Source organism: Pristis pectinata, chromosome 5 (assembly GCF_009764475.1).
Source record: "Pristis pectinata isolate sPriPec2 chromosome 5, sPriPec2.1.pri, whole genome shotgun sequence".
In the NCBI taxonomy this organism is placed as follows: Eukaryota; Metazoa; Chordata; class Chondrichthyes; order Rhinopristiformes; family Pristidae; genus Pristis; species Pristis pectinata.
This window is the reverse complement of record NC_067409.1, coordinates 86,591,231-86,607,197: the sequence shown is the minus strand read 5'-3', so window position 1 is coordinate 86,607,197 and position 15,967 is coordinate 86,591,231. Positions and strand designations below refer to the sequence as shown.

Genomic DNA, 15,967 nt, shown 5'->3' with positions numbered 1-15,967 from the left:
ATTCATAGATGGCATTTGAGTTGTGCCTAGCCACACAGTCAAAAGCATAGAAAGAGTAGAGCAGTGGGCTAAGCACACATCCTTGAGGTGCACCTGTGTTGATTGTCAGCGAGGAGGAGATGTTACTACCGATCTGCACTGACTGGGGTCTTCTGGTAAGGAAGTCGAGGATCCAGTTGCAGAGGAAAGTACAGAGACCCAGGTTTTGAAGCTTGTTGATTAGTACTGAGGGGATGATGGTGTTGAACACTGAGCTGTAATTGATAAACAGCAGCCTGATGTATGTTTTGCTGTTGTCTAGGTGCTCCAGAGCCGAGTGAGAGCCAGTGAGATTGTGTCTGCTGTAGACATGTTGTGGCGGTAGGCAAATTGCAGTGGGTCCAGATCCTTGCTCAGGCAGGAGTTAATTTTAGCCATGACCAACCTCTCAAAGCACTTCATCACAGTAGATGTGAGTACTACTGGGCGATAGTTGAGGCAGCTCACCCGGCTCTTCTTGGGCACCAGCATGATTGATGCCCTTTCGAAGCACGTGGGAACCTCTAACTGAAGCATTGAGAGGTTGGAGATGTCCTTGGACACTCCAGCCAGCTGGTTGGCACAGGTTTTCAGTACCCTTCCCGGTACACCATCGGGGCCTGACTCCTCATGGAAACCATTTTTTTTCTCTTCCCCCTTTCTTTAAATATTGGGGTTACATTTGCCTCCTTTTAATCTGTGGGAACCATTATAAAATCTGTGGGATTTTGGAAAATGAAAACCAGTGCTTCCATCATCTCCATACTGACCTTTGTATTTCCCTACGATGGAGGAGGCCCTGTGGCCCATCGAGTCCATGCCAGCTCTCGGAACAATCCCATCATCCCTACTCTCCTACTAATTTCCCTGCAAGCTGTTCTTTGACATCCCCATCAAGTCTCCCTGATTTTCTCACCACTCACCTCCACGTTGTCAGAGTGTGAAATACAACCCAGACCATCAACCATCCATTTACATGAATCCTACTTTGTTTACATTCTTCCCACATTCTCCCCTCAGATTCTACCAATCATTTACACACTAGGGGCAATGTACAGTGGCCAATTAACTTTTCATACCGCACGTCTTTGGGATGTGGGAGGAAACTGGAACGGGTGGGGGGGGGGGGAGGTGGGGGGGAGCTCTAAGGTTCCCATATGGTATCTCCACACCTACAGCACCTGAGGTCAGGATGAAACCCGGGTCACTGGAGCAGCAACTTCATTCGGCTGCATCACTGTGCTGCCCAAACTGATCTTGCGTCTTTTTTTATTTGGGCAAAGAACCTTTCCCTCTCCTCCCTTTATCCCATCCTTCATTATCAGGACCACCCCTCCACTTTGATTATCTCCTCTAAAAGTTAAATATCCTGGAATAACTGATTTTCATTTAAATGGTGGAGATGAAGCAAGGATGAGGCTTTTCCCATTACTTGTGATTTTATCTTATGCAATACATCTTGCTTCTAAGAATCTAGCTTTACTTTTTCATGTAAGATAAAATCTGATTCACTGAATCACTTTATCTTTTCTCAGTTCAGTCTGAAAAATTTGTGCGGGTTGCCAAATTTACCCTGGATTATGTGAAAACCTTGGTCTGCATGGTACCACTGTACCATGCACACTGAAACCAGGTAGAGTGACGTAGACATCAGAACCACTGACCTTCAGTGCTCTAGAACCTGATACATTCTTTTAAATTAGAGATGTCTCTTTTGATGAATAAATTAAATTGTCCAATCCAATGAAGTTAAATGCTGCTTGATAATGGATTTTTTTTAAACAGATCCCAACTGATATTCAGTAATTCCCTCTGCTTTGCACTCCAGCAATCAGTTATTCTGAAGTAGGAAGCTTGGTGACTGTTACAGGAGTTTGCACATTATCTCATTGTCCAGTGGTTCAACTGTTGATGGGCCACACCCCGCTATGTGCATTACATCACATCATTTGCGTGAACATTCCCATTTCATTGAGCTTGGTCATGCTTCCAAGGGGATCCGTCAACTACCGGCTGTTCGTGCCTCAGGGACTGCTGGATTTCTGCGTGTGAATGGTCAAGTGCAGATGTCCAAGCCTTTCTGAAGGTCTGTTGCCAGTGGCTGACTGCCCACTATGTTGCTGGACTCACCACAGCAACTAGCCCTCAGCTTCACATCACGGCTGGCCGACCTACCAATGGTAACCACCACCCCACCCCCCAGCAGATCGCCGACACGGGATAGAAGTGTTTTAATTATGTTATTTTGTTCTACTTTGTTTTAATGTGTTTTAAACCCATTTTAAGATATTCTAAGCTTTTTACATTCTTTGAATGTATTTCTTAATTATTTAACTCTGAATAGATTTTAAACATCTCTTTCAGAGACATTTAAAAATTGTTAAAAGGACTTTGATGGCTGTCAGGGTGTAGAGAGGGCGGGGCCTCAAGATACACTGCCAAAGGTCTTCTCACCCCTTGGAGTCTGTTCTGCCTCATGGGGCTCCTGGGTGCAGAGAGTTATTTCATTTGGCCCTTTGAATCGACAAATGCTGCCGGTGGGTGAGGACCATGGAGGTCATCTGTAGCTGGTTTATTATTGTCACGTGGACTGACATACAGTGAAAAGCTTTTGTCTGCATGCTATCCAGACAGATCATGTCATACGTAAGTATACTGAGGTAGTAAAAAGAAAACAGAATGCAGAATATAGTGTGGCTGTTACAGAGAAAGTGCAGGTAGACAGATAGAGTGCAAGGGCCACGATGAGGTGGATTGGGAGATCGAGAGTTCACCTTTAAGTGTATGAGAGGTCCATTCAATTCCTGGCACTGGGCCAGGTCCTGTATGATGTGGCTCAATACCCTTTTCTTTTTCCACTTTATTATGGGGAAAAGAAGCTTCACAGCTCTAAAGGATCTGGGTTTGTCCTCAAGTTGTCTCTACAAATTCATTTCCTCACTGGAACAGTATTGAATGGATTTGCACATTAAATAGTTCCGCTGACCTTTGAGGTCACACAATTAAAAAGACTGAACCACTGTACCATGTACACTGAATCAAGGTAGAGTGAAGTAGACGTCAGAACCACTGACCTTCGGTGCTCTGGAACCTGATACATTCTTTTAAATTAGAAATGTCTCTTTTGATGAATGAATTGTCCAATTCAAAAGCTAAATGCTACTTGATGATGGATTTCTTTTTAACAGATCCCAGTTGCTATTCAGTAATTCCCTCTGTTTTGCAGTGACATCTGAGATCTTTGATGATGACAATTGCAGTGACCCTGTCTCTGAAGATTCGGAGAGCCAGTCCGAGTCCAGTTTAAGCTCCTGCCCGACCAGCCCATTGGACCAGACGAACCCATTCCCTCCTGTGACTCGTCCCCCCAGCCTGGAACTGCTGAGTCCAGTGTCCGATTGTGTGACAGGCTCCCCCGTTCTGGGGCCTCGCAGTGAGTGCAGCGGAGCTTCCTCTCCTGAATGTGAAGCTGAAAGAGGTCAGTGATGCTTGAGGGTTACTTTAGAAGAAAAAGGTTTTCAGGGATGGGAGTGTTGTGCCACCATATTTCATCCGTTCATTTGTTTTTTTTTGGACTGTGGGCATGCTGGGAAGCCCAGCATGTAATGCCTTTCCTGCCATGACATTGGCAGTCCTTCTGGTGAAGATACACCCATAGTGCCAATAGACCCAGGGATGAAGGATTGGCGATGGTGAGCGTTTTGGAACTGCACCTGTAGTTGGCAGTGCTTCCATGCACTTATCACCCCGTTCTCCTTGGCAGTAGAGGTAATGGGTTTGAGGGATGCTGTTGGAGTAAACTGGGTAAGTGCAGTGCATTGGGTGATGCAAACTGCAGTCACTTCAGTACAATGTCCTGCTTCAGTAAATGTGAGGGAAGGTTAAAAGAGACCTTTTAGTTTAAAGGACAATCTGAACTCTGCCTCCCAAATTCCCAGAGGACCTGGTGCAGTGCCAACAAAACTGGTCATTGCCACTTGTCACCGACCCCATTCCCACGGCTCATCTCCTCCGCACGGTTGATGCCACTACGAGGGTTCCACTGTGGTCAACCATGGTAGGAAAAGACTTTTACTTTGGAGCAGTCCATCCCAGCCTGGTGTTTCCAAAGATTAAGGGAATGTGATCGTTTGAGTGTAGCTGTCGTTTTATTTGTGGGGAGGGTAACTTATTTACCATCGGACCGTTTTGATGTTGCTGACGTTTTCCAGTGAATGCTGAAAATCTTAAATAAAAACAAAACAGAAACACTCAGCAGCTCAGGCGACGTGTAGAAGCAGTTGCTGTTTCAAGGCAAAGCCCTTCATCAATTCACGATGGAAGGTCTTCAACCAAAAGCATTAACTCCATTTCTTGTTCTACACTTGCTGCCTGAACCTTGGAGTGTTTCCAGCATTTTCTGTTTTTGTCTTATTTTAAATGGGATAATGCATGGGAAAAAGATGAGTCGTGCTGATCTTGGGCCTCCGCGAAACTCTTGAAACGGGATCAGGAAAGGGTTAGATCTGCCCACAATCCCCTTTCCTCCTTCCCACCCCACTTGCCAACGACTCTAGCTTCACGAATTCTAAGGCTCAATACGTCGGTTATCAGGAATAAAGAGTCAGTCAGTCACATTTTTGCCGTCCACTTCCAATGACACTGCGGCCGGTTTCTGTTGCGCCCTTCCTTGTTTAAGTTGCCCCTTCACACTCTCAGCCGGTTCACGCCCGAGCTGCTCCCTGCCTCGCCCTTTCAGGTCCGCTTCAGCTCCACCCTGCCGGGTCCGCACCCATTTTTTTTTACCGAACCCACTCCGGGATCGTCCTGCTGCCTCCGCGCTTCTCCCTGCCGCCCGCTCCCTCTGTGGGGTCGCTCCGCCTTCTCAGCCGGTTCATGCTTCACCCAGCCCGGTGCGCTGACCCGTCACCCCTGCACCTCTTCACGTTTCGAGGTGGCTGCTTCACCCTGCGGCCGATTATGTTGCGCATTTCTTAGTCTGTTGCCCTTTCGCTCGGGTCATCGCTGCTCCTGATTCACTCTACACAGTCCGCTAGTCGTTCACCCTTTCAGGTCCGCTTAAGCTGCCTTCTGCCGTATCCCTTTCAGGTCCGCTACAAACGCTGGCCTCTCTCTTTCAGGTCCGCTTGAGCTGTACGTTGCCGTATCCCTTTCAGGTCCGCTTGAGCTCCACCCTGCCGGGTCCGCACCCATTTTTACCGAATCCATCCCGGATCATCCTGCTGCCTCCGCGCTTCTCCCTGCCGCCCGCTCCCTCTCTGCCCTACACGTGGTTCGCTCCGCCTTCTCCGCCGGTTCATGCTTCGCCCAACCTGCTGCGCTGGCTCGTCACCCTGAACCTCTCTACATTTCCCGGTCCACTTTTAATAACCTTGCGGCCTGTTACTGCTGCGCATTCCTTGTTTAGTTGCCCTTTCGCTCTACCCATCCCTGCTCCTGGTTCGCAGAAACTTACAGCAACAACCTCACTCTGATGTTCATCGTGCCTGTGATAGAGAAGCATACGTGTAACAATGTCATTAAGTTCATTTTTAAAATTGAGCCATGTTTATTTTTTCCCCAGCTAAATAATCAATTGGTTGTTCAGTGATCTGTTAATGGTATCATTGACATTCAGTGAAATATAAGTTTCTAATCTTCAATCAATGTTATCTATCATTTGGACAGGGTACAGGGCTGGTGTTGAAAATAAGGATAAACTGATTAACCAACCAACCATTGATGAGACGGCTCTGAAGATCAGAGTAACTCAGATTTCAGTCAAGTGCACGCAGCCAAAGGAGAAGCAAATTTCGGGAATAGAAATCTGCAGTTTGGCTGGCTCCCCAACCTGTTAAATATGGTGTGAACCAACATCTTAAACATGCCAGAAAACATCTGCCACCAACTTACTCGCTCACAGATGTGGTCTAGGCCTTTTAATTGCTGTCTAACTACTTATTGAAAGGTTTCTCTGAAGCGTGGTTGGTATCTGTAATGGGGATGAAAAGGAACCATGGGAAAAGTTTTGGATTGAGAAGTTTTGGACTGAAAAGTTTTGGACATAAGCAAAATATGTAGATAGCAGTTTGATTTCAGACAGGAGGCAAAGTAGCAGCAACCAATGTGCTGGTGAACTGGATTTGAAGCAAGATTGATTTTTACTGCTCCAGTTGATGACCTACATATATATGGCAGAGAAGAAACACAAATCAACAGAGAATGTGCTTTGCTCCACTTGTATTGTGTGCAATATTCATGTGTGCCACTTCATTGTGTCCCTCTTCACACTGAGACCTGCTACGTTCTTGTGTTGGAGTGTGCTACTGCATTGAGGGTCTGCAGTCCATCTTTACATTAGTCTTAGTTTCACACTGTTGAAAACCAGACCTGAAGCAACCACTCATATTTCCTGTTGTTCAGAAGGACTTGAAACAAGAAAGAACTAAAGTGCTGAGGGTGCTTCACTTTCTGTGGATGGTTGTAACAGGAGTGGTCCAACATATTTAATATCTGGAAAGGCAGACTTGGTGTCATTGAATATCATTACAGTTCCTTCATATTGTAACCACATGGAAGAAAACTGGCCATTGCTATCGAGGGATTTTTGGCTTGGAGATTGCTGTGTTTTCACTGACAAGTTAAAGTTCTTTGGCCAGCAATTTGCATTTAACCAAGTGCACTACAGGCATTGACAAGGTTTTACTGCTGGGAAATGTCTGTCCATGCAGTTGACAGAAAAATTTCAAAGACTGGATGAGTGTATTGGGAATCCAGACTGTAAAAACTAGCTCCTGGGTCTTACCTCCGGGGGGGAGAAAAAGAGATCTGGTTTGCTAAGGGGCTTTTATTTATGACTTGCAAGTAAAGTAAGCAGTGAGAAAGCTTGCATGCCTTTATACTTATGTTTAAAAAGTAACATACACGGTAGATTGATAATCGTCAACTACTATTTTGAGTATTAGTTTTTGTACACTTCAGTATTGTAAAATTAAGTTGTGTATAGCTCATCTTTTTTTTAATATAGGTTGTCATTTAATGTCTCATCGTTCTGAATTCATATACAGCTCATGGTGTTAATCCATCTCCTACAAGGACAGTGATGTTGAGCGGCAATGACAAGTTAATCTAAATACACTTCATGATTACAATTATAAATTAACAAGTTTGTACAGCTGAATGAGCTACTTGATTCTTGCCATTTTAGTAAGAATATAAGAGATTCAGAAAATTGGATATGGAATAAATGCAAAAAAAAAACTTGGATCGCCTCATCATGGACCATTATACTGGTTTTGGGAAGATTTTGAGGTAAGAGGTATGACTTTAGTTTAACACAATATTTTGCAAGTTAGGTTTTAAAAAGCTCTTTCCAGGGAAGAACAAGACCACTGAAATTTTTTTTTTCCATATTCAGCATGAATTAAATCTATTGTGGTTTTAGATTTAAGAAAATGCACATTTTTATCTGCATTTGACAAGTTGCATATTTTGAGTTTTAAAATAGCTGATTTTTGTTCAAAGTTGCACAGTCTCATTCTTAATAATTGAAGCAGCATTTAACTTTATTTCTATAGCTGGAGGTGCAATAGTACCATGGAGTAAATAAGTAAAATATTATGCGTACTGTTTTGAGAAGGACGATTTAAGATGATTTTTACATTCTTAAATAATTGGGTCAGGGCTTATATGTTCATCCAAGTCGGAAGACTTTGGACTTTAGCCCCACTCTGGCAAGGGAAGCCAATGATCCAGGCTAGTGAGGAAGTGCTGCGGTTTTTGATGTATCTATTTTAAGAAACGTTTAAACAAGTCATTGGCTGCCCTCTTGGACATTCAAGGGCCCCGGGTACTATAATTGGAGAGCAGGGGGGTATTTTTTTCCTGATTTATTTTTTTTGGTAAACGTTCATTCTTTAACCACAGATCAGTGTAACTGGCCATTTACATTAGTTTGTGGAATCCTGTGGTTAGAAAATTGGCGGCTGCTGCATTTCTCCCAGTGCAAGTGTTCGGCGATGTGGTAAATACAACTTGCATCATTTGAAGGCAGCTGAGAGGACCTAGTTTGACCTAGTCCACTCTGCAAAGTCCCCATGGCACCCACTGCAGTCCTGCGGCAGGGTCTAGTAACACCTGCAATCATTATTGCCAATAACTTCAGCTGCAAGCTTTACTCCAACATGAACATCACTGACCACTTGGAAGCAGGCATGAACAAGTTTCACACAATGGAACATTCATGACAAAATATTAATTTTTTTTTATTCTACATAATCCAAGGTGTGCAGATGCTTAAATTTTCTGTCTTGAAAGTAAACTTAGTATCTTAAAAAAAAATTTCTACTTTCTCACAACTCAATGTCTGGAAACATAACTTTTCAGCTCTCAGGTACTAAACAAAATGGATAAAAAATATATAATCTATAATAGAAATATGAATGAATTCAATTGCCAGACCAGTATTCACCCTTTTTTTAAAATGAATTGACATATTACAAATATGAACTGGTCTTTGGTTTATTATACATTGCACAGTTCCCATAGATGCAGAGTAATTTGTAGTAAACATTGATGGCTGTTTTTCATGTAGTTTAAAATCTCTCAAACAATTCCACTCTTGCATCAACAGTAAAGGACTAACGCAAGTCGTAACCGAGCATTAAGATGTAAAATAAAACCCATCCTAAACTGGGCTAATTAAATGCAATACTGGGCAAGAACAGCCACAAATTCAACTGCAGTAGAGTCCCAGTTATACTCTACAGCAGAAATATGTACGTCAATAGATTTAGGTAAAGATATAAAATACATTTGTAGGGTTCCTTCATTTGAAAAGTACACAAGTAATCCAAACACAAATGGCATTTCTTTCTTGTCATCAAACTAACTTTGCCTATCATGCTTGACTTTCAGTGAAAGAACAAACATTGTGTGGAGTCTCTGAAAAATTCTGCAAATTGAATAAATTCCAATTGGTGCCCAGAAAAGAACTCCCTTTCTTTAAAAAAAAAAGGATGTACACTATTTGACAATTTCTTAGAGTAAAGGTGATCAAAACAGGCTCTTGGCTCACTGTAACTGAGTAATCTTGAGTGGGATGGTACTGTGGAAGTCTAAGAAGAAAGGACCTTCCTGACCAGGGAGGAAGGTGGTAGGGATGATGTTATAAACTCCGCCAGGGACACGCTCTATTTCTGAGTAGCAAAACCCACACCTGCAACAGAAGAAATGCACATGTTAACTCTGACAGGTTGCAATCAATGAAAGAAAGTCAAGTTTGTACAGCACCTCAGAACAATAAGTTTTACAAAGTTGTAGGCTAGGAAAGACAGCAGCCAATTTATGAATGAAAAATTCTTCAAGTAGCATGCAATTGTCTCCAGATAATCTGATTCAGTGAAGTTCGTTGAAGGATAAGTACTAGACTTGCACTCTTTTAAGTAGTGTGATGGGATGTTTTACCTTCATGTGAGGAAGCTGATGTTTTGGTTTAATATCTCATCCAAAAGGCACCACACATGGACAATGCAGCACTGCATGTGGATTATCAACCTGGCTATTGCACTCATGACTCTGGAGTGCCTTAAACCCACAGTTTTGTGTCTGAGGACAAGTGCAACAAGTGAGCCAAAGCTGACACCTGGAGAGTTTAGGGATTTTCCCCATCAATACATCTCTTTAATACAGAAAGCAAATCACGAATAGTGCCAGAGAAGATGTCACATTCAAGATGTGTTCTTCCTAGGCATTATAAAACATGTTGGATATTTTTCCTTACTCCCTTTTACAACTTCTTTTGGTTTTGCATGCCTAAAGTGTACATTTTATAAAAGGCTGCCAGACTGCACAACAGTGTTTCTGTTCTAGTCCTTGCATACAGATCTTTCTCTCGTGGAGTCAGGTGGATATCAAGGAGGAATTGGCTAAAATTGACTTGGGAACTTGAAGGAATTGATAAAAGGGTTTGGTGTTTGGAAAGCCAGAGTACGAGTACATTGGCTGTTGTACAGAGGTTACCAGGGATTAATTTGTGCCAGAAGAGTTTATTTGAGGGGATAAGGTCATGGACTGATGTGAAGACTCATTTCCTTTTAGCAAATGAAGGCAATGACCCTTACCAGTACGGGATGGGCTGGAACAATACACGTGTCTGTGCAACTCATGAAGTAATAGCCGCAAGAATAATTTTTTTTTGCTTCAAGTATTTCAGGAACTAACAACCACTTAAAGTGACCATGGAAACAACTACCATCATTGGAGGTGATATTAATAAAAAGCACACAATCATACCTATAATCTCCACTGGTCTTTTTTTGGAATTCATTATCTCCTGTTGTTGAGACAGTTACCATTTCAAAACCAACACTGTACTGCCTACAAAAAAGGGGAAAATACAAACGAGCATCAAGAAAAATACATACTTCAACAAATGTATTTATGATTATAATCTTAGTTAGTCCTCTCCCTCAGTACAAACATCAACTTGCATCATCCTATTTACCTGTTACCCTTTGTGCCTGCTGAACTACATTGGATTCCAATCCACCATTAGCTTGATCTAAAAATTCTCATCCTTCGTATTCAAATCCTTCCACCATCAAACCCTTTCTGAACTCTAACCTACTCTGGCCCTATAACTCTCCTACTCTGGCCCTATAACTCTCCATTTCCTTCATTTCTGGCATTTTGTGCCTCATCAGTTCCTTCATTCTTTTAACTGGCCCAGAAAACCAGCTGTCTTGGTCAAGGCCCTCAAATTCTTTCCCTAAACCGGTCTCTCCACTTCCCTCGTCTCCTTTAGACTCTCAAAACTAAAACTTCAGTAAGTTTCTGTTCACCTGTCATCATTTTATTTTGTAGCTTGATGTCATATTTTATCTGAAACCACACCAATGAAGTAACATGGTGCATTTTATTGTTAAATGTACATTATAATTTCTATCTTGTTGTAGTTACTTGGGCTCAACTTGCCAATCTAGTAGATTCCCCAACCTGCTTGTAATACTTGGGATCAGGACGGGGTTACGTTAAAGCACAAAGCGTAGGGCTACGAAAGGAGGAAAAGCAACTAGTGTATGTTAGAACATGGAGGAAGATTAAATAGTTTAAGGAATGGAAACATTAACAGAATAAAACTGTGAGCAGTGGGTAAATGTGCAATTTAGTTCTTGTTCATGCAGAGAAAATTCAGTATTTGGAGTGGTATCCCTGATAGAGCAGTGGAGGCAGAGACCCTGGACTCATTCAAAAAAAAAATACAGTATAACAGACTGCGAGGAGTCTTCCTGGTATGAATAAACACAGGTCAAATCAGTGTCCTAATTTTCAACTTTTAATCCTGTCCCATATCTATAGTACACTGAGTATTCCCTATAGATACATATTGTTGCATTTCCTCAGCAGTCCATTGTTAGCAATGAGAAAAGTTAGTGGTTGATGCATATCCAAATCCATCTTCAGCTTCCCAAGTTGTAGCTATACAGGGTTAGGAAACCTGAACCTGTCAGGACATGCTTTCCTAATCTGCTTTCCTTATTTATGTTTCAATGCCTACTCCTTGAAAATAAAGTTGTTTTCATAAGTGGTTTATGGAAAGTAGGGCATTAACAGTTTGGAGAAAGCAGACTCCTGCACGATTTACAGCTTTTCACATTCTGAAGTAGCAAGATAATAAAGTACAATATTTTGTGATGAGAACAAGCTTTCTACTCAGAAGATATTCCCATTAAAATAGACATTTCTGTATGGCTGTATGGATACTGAGGAAAATTCCTGACATTTGCATATTGGAAACTATGACAAAGACTGCAAAAATAGCTCTTTAGAAGAGAGAAGACTGAGAAATGAGCTAATTGAGATGTTTAAATTACTCAGCCATTTGAAATGTCTTTGCTGGAGACATTCAAAGACTATTAAAATTGAAATAAATAATTTTTAAAAATTGTTAAAAAGATTACACCCTCTAAAAAAAATCAATGACATTAGACCAATGAGAAATAATTGAAATGCAGTTTGTCTTCTTTGCTGCTTATTCACAGTCCTGCAACTCCCATTAAAGTCTGGAGACAGCTTCCCAGTTGAATGCTGGAGAGTCTCAGCAAGACTGTGGTTTGCTGCTAAATTCCCTGTAATTACAGATATTCTGGACTTAATGCTGTTTACACAGCAAGAGGTTGATGGTTCCATTGAGAACCACTGGAAATAGCCAGTGAGAGTCAGCTCATTGTAACATCTGATGCCATTTTCAACCTTGAAAATAAAAGCAGAGTACTCTAATGTTTTATAACATATCAAAAGGGAGCATCTCTGCCATCAGAAATAAACAAAGAAACCAAACACCGTTATTCTTGAACCCAAGGTTATTTTTGTTCTTTACTGACCTGGGACCCCGCAATTCAACCAACAAAGGCCCAGTTTTCTCTGCAGTGATCTGGTAAATTGGATTCATTTTGTAGCTGTCTCTGTAGTTTCCACATCCGCCTGCAGTCTGACCTTTCCACTGACCATTAACCTGCCAATCACAAACACACAATAAAACGGTTTGTAGAAAAAGAGACTGAAAATGCTGGAATCTGGAGCAACATACAAAGTGCTGGAGGAACTCAGCAGGTCAGGATGCATCTATGGAGGGAAATGGACAGTTGACATTTCAGGTTGACACCCTTCATCTGGACTGAAGACCACCCATTTCCCTCCATTGATGCTGCCCAACCCGCAGAGTTCCTCCAGCGCTTTGTGCGTTGCGGTAAAAAAATTTATGTACTTCAGGTCACAGAATTTCAAGACAAGGCACTACAATATTTGCTAGAGTGACAGGCATAGATCAGGAACGCAACATTCATTCGCTCAAGCCCGTTCTGTCATTCAAAGACCTTTGACTAAATCTATCCACCTCCTGTGTCATTACCCTTAACATCTTTGGTTAACAAAAATCTGCTAATATCAGATTTAAAATTAATGAATGGATCTTGAAAACCAATAAAAGGTTTTCATCTTAGTGGCTCTGCTGCATCAGGAACAACAATTTTTAAACTCCACGACTTATTTACAGACAGAATAACCCTGGCTATTATTTATCACAGAATTGGTGAAAAATTTGAATGGATAGAATATAACATTAGCCCAGATTGGCAATGGCATCCTCACAAATTTGCATTAATAATGAAGCTACAAAAGGGGAACGCATCATTTGCCCAACCAGAACACACTGACAGGAGCAAAAGTTTGCAGATGTGGAAATCCAAAACAAAACCAGAAAATGCCAGATGTACTCAGAAAGTCAGGCAGTATGTGTGGAAAGAGAAACCGAGTCAGCGTTTTAGGTCAATGACTCTAAATCAGATGATGTGACCACCATTGTTTTCTCTATTAGCAAATAATCTTGGGAGTTTTAACGAAGAATTGTACAGAAATAAAAATCCTTTCTATTTTTGATGTAGGCAAACAACCAAATTTCTATGAAGGAATGGGATGAATCAGATAGCTCATTCAAAGCTGCTGCACTGGCACAAACGTTTGCTTCAGTGCTAAGATTTCTATCTGAGTGCCATTTCGTTTAGATGGCCAGGAACTGTTTGATTGGTATAATTTAACTGGAAGTTATTCATTAACTTCAAATGCAAGGTCATCTAATGGAATAGGACATTTCCCTCTGTTTAGGGTGATCCACCAATAGTTTGCAACTGGAGGTTCATCTCGTAAACCTTTTATTTGAATTATAGCCAGACTTTTCTTCAGTGGATAACAGATTAAGTCAATATATACCATTCCCAACCATAAGTGTAGTTAGACATACCTGAAGATTTCTATAGGGATGCAAGCAGCTTTTAATTTATCGTAGCTTGGCAGAGGAAAAACTCACCCGCTTATTGTGTGTGTACGGGAATGGGATCTTAGAAAATGTAAACTTGCACATGGAATATACCTGTAGGAAGGAAAAAAAAAGTCCTGTAATTGATCAACACATTTTTTGTCTTTGACGTAGAACCCAGTATGCTGAGTGACTGGTTCAGAGTTGTGAAAGAGAAAGTTAAAACAAAGCTTAGCGAGATACTTTGTATTCTAGACATGAACCATGGTTTAGGGAAAATGGTCTTTTTGTTATGTTTTCCTAGTTTTGTTTTCCAAATTGTCATCTTATTCCTCAACCTGCTTCTCTTCTGAAAGCATCAACTTTTTATTCAGATCTAGTCATCTGGTACTCACAATAGACCCTTCAGTTCTCCATCAACATTTGTTAATGAGCTATTCAAACTCCCTTGTGAGTAGCCATTTCACCCATTCATAGCTTTCTCAAGACTACACGTGCAAAACTGGTTAATTGTGTGTCCAGTGGCTGCTGTTCCTAATCACAACAAGACACCCAAGTTATACTGACACTGCAACACTAATAAGATTTCTTTATTAGTCACATGTATATCGAAACACACAGTGAAATGCATCTTTTGCGTAGAATGTTCTGGGGGCAGCCTGCAAGTGTCGCCACTCTTCTGGCGCCAACATAGCATGCCCACAGCTCCTAGCCCGTACATGTTCAGAATGTGGGAGGAAACTGGAGCACCTGGAGGAAACCCACACAGACACAGGGAGAACGTACAAACTCCTTACAGACAGCAGCCGGAATTGAACCCAGGTTGCTGGCGCTCTAATAGCGTTATGCTAACCGCTACACTATCATGCCGCCGAGGGAGTGCTGCAGTACCAAGGGTGTTGTCTTTCAGATGTAGTGTTGTGACAAATGCAGGGAGGCAGCTTAAACATATCAAGCACAGTCTCAAGTTTCTCAAAAATAATATTTTAATCTTTCAGCTGATAATGGAGAGTAAACAATAATGAAGCAATAACATGCTTACCCTGAGTGTGTAATGGATGGTGTTCTGCTTTTCATACTGAGATACCACTAAAGTAAACGTGTTTGTCCCTGGCGTGGTCAGCTTGATCTTGGTCAGGTAATGAGGGCTGTTTATTCGAATCCCATCAATGAATGGAGGAGGATCATCTACATGAGATTTGAATATAAATTTATCAGACTAGCTTAGGAATGCAGCTCACAGCTAGCTAAAAATCATACTCAACACACAAAAAGCTGGAAGAATCAGTGGGTCAAGTAGCATCTATGGAGGGAAATGGACAGTCGATGTTTCGGGTCAAGGCCCTTTATCTGGACTTTATTCCCTCTGAGAAAGCCAAAAAGATGAAGGTGAGGGATGGAGCACCCCTTTATACTGCCTATCACCCCTCTTCCCTTCAGTCCAGATGAAGGGTCTCGACCCAAAACATCGACTGTCCATTTCCCTCCGTAGATGCTGCCTGACCTGCTGAGCTCCCCCAGTATCTTGTTTGCAATACTCCACATATGCTGATAACACTAATGCGAACATGAACCCCTGTGGCAGTCATCCTGAAACTGGGAGAGAGAGAATGCCACCAGAAACACAGATGAGAGGAAGGAGATAATCTTGATGCTTATTTATTAATTTACTTAGTTAGGCTAGAATATTAAAGCTTTTTTTAAAGGTTTAAACAATTAACGTGATGCAGACTTATTATAAAGACAGAATCTGCATAGAGTTCCAAGATTTCCACACATCAGGACTCTGGAATGAAATCTGCATCTATAGTTTTGGTACTCCACTCAAATAGTTTCTAATCATTTCCTCACCTCTCATCAGTTACCTTAAAGCAGACTTTGGCCAGATTTTTAATATCAATGGCAGAATGTTGAGAGCAAGTTTACAACATTGCACCAACAATGCGTTTTCTGCACATTTATTGAAGTTCATCAGTCCAAAAGCAGAATGAACTACTTCTTTGTGTATGTCTTGTCAGCCTTCAATAGGAAAGGATACCATCAAAAAAACCTGAAATTTCCAAATCTGGAACTCTGAACCACCCAGCAGCAAAATTTTACGGTCCATACAACACTTAGGAAAATGTAATGAATTAACTGATACCACATACATCTGAC

The 15,967-nt window shown here is 41.6% G+C and overlaps 2 protein-coding genes across 5 annotated transcripts in view; one reads left to right on the top strand and one right to left on the bottom strand.

Annotated features, from left to right (window-relative positions):
• sh3bp5b (SH3-domain binding protein 5b (BTK-associated)) overlaps positions 1-7,971 on the top strand; it is a 52,641-nt gene extending 44,670 nt beyond the window's left edge. For all 3 annotated transcript variants that reach the window (XM_052015539.1, XM_052015538.1, XM_052015540.1), the window contains 2 exons: positions 3,245-3,496; positions 5,686-7,971. In XM_052015539.1, coding sequence (XP_051871499.1) covers positions 3,245-3,496; positions 5,686-5,855 — 422 coding nt within the window. In that variant the 3' untranslated portion in view covers positions 5,856-7,971. The remainder of the gene's footprint in view (positions 1-3,244; positions 3,497-5,685) is intronic.
• A 169-nt stretch (positions 7,972-8,140) lies between these two features.
• Positions 8,141-15,967, bottom strand: part of capn7 (calpain 7) — a 41,378-nt gene continuing 33,551 nt past the window's right edge. Inside the window, exons 17-21 of one of the 2 annotated variants that reach the window (XM_052015536.1) lie at positions 14,853-14,998; positions 13,862-13,924; positions 12,381-12,511; positions 10,291-10,374; positions 8,141-9,214 (exon numbers count right to left, since the gene is read on the bottom strand). In XM_052015536.1, coding sequence (XP_051871496.1) covers positions 9,070-9,214; positions 10,291-10,374; positions 12,381-12,511; positions 13,862-13,924; positions 14,853-14,998 — 569 coding nt within the window. In that variant the 3' untranslated portion in view covers positions 8,141-9,069. Of the gene's footprint in view, positions 9,215-10,290; positions 10,375-12,380; positions 12,512-13,795; positions 13,925-14,852; positions 14,999-15,967 lie in introns of those variants that run through there. The other variant, XM_052015537.1, reaches the window with a different exon arrangement.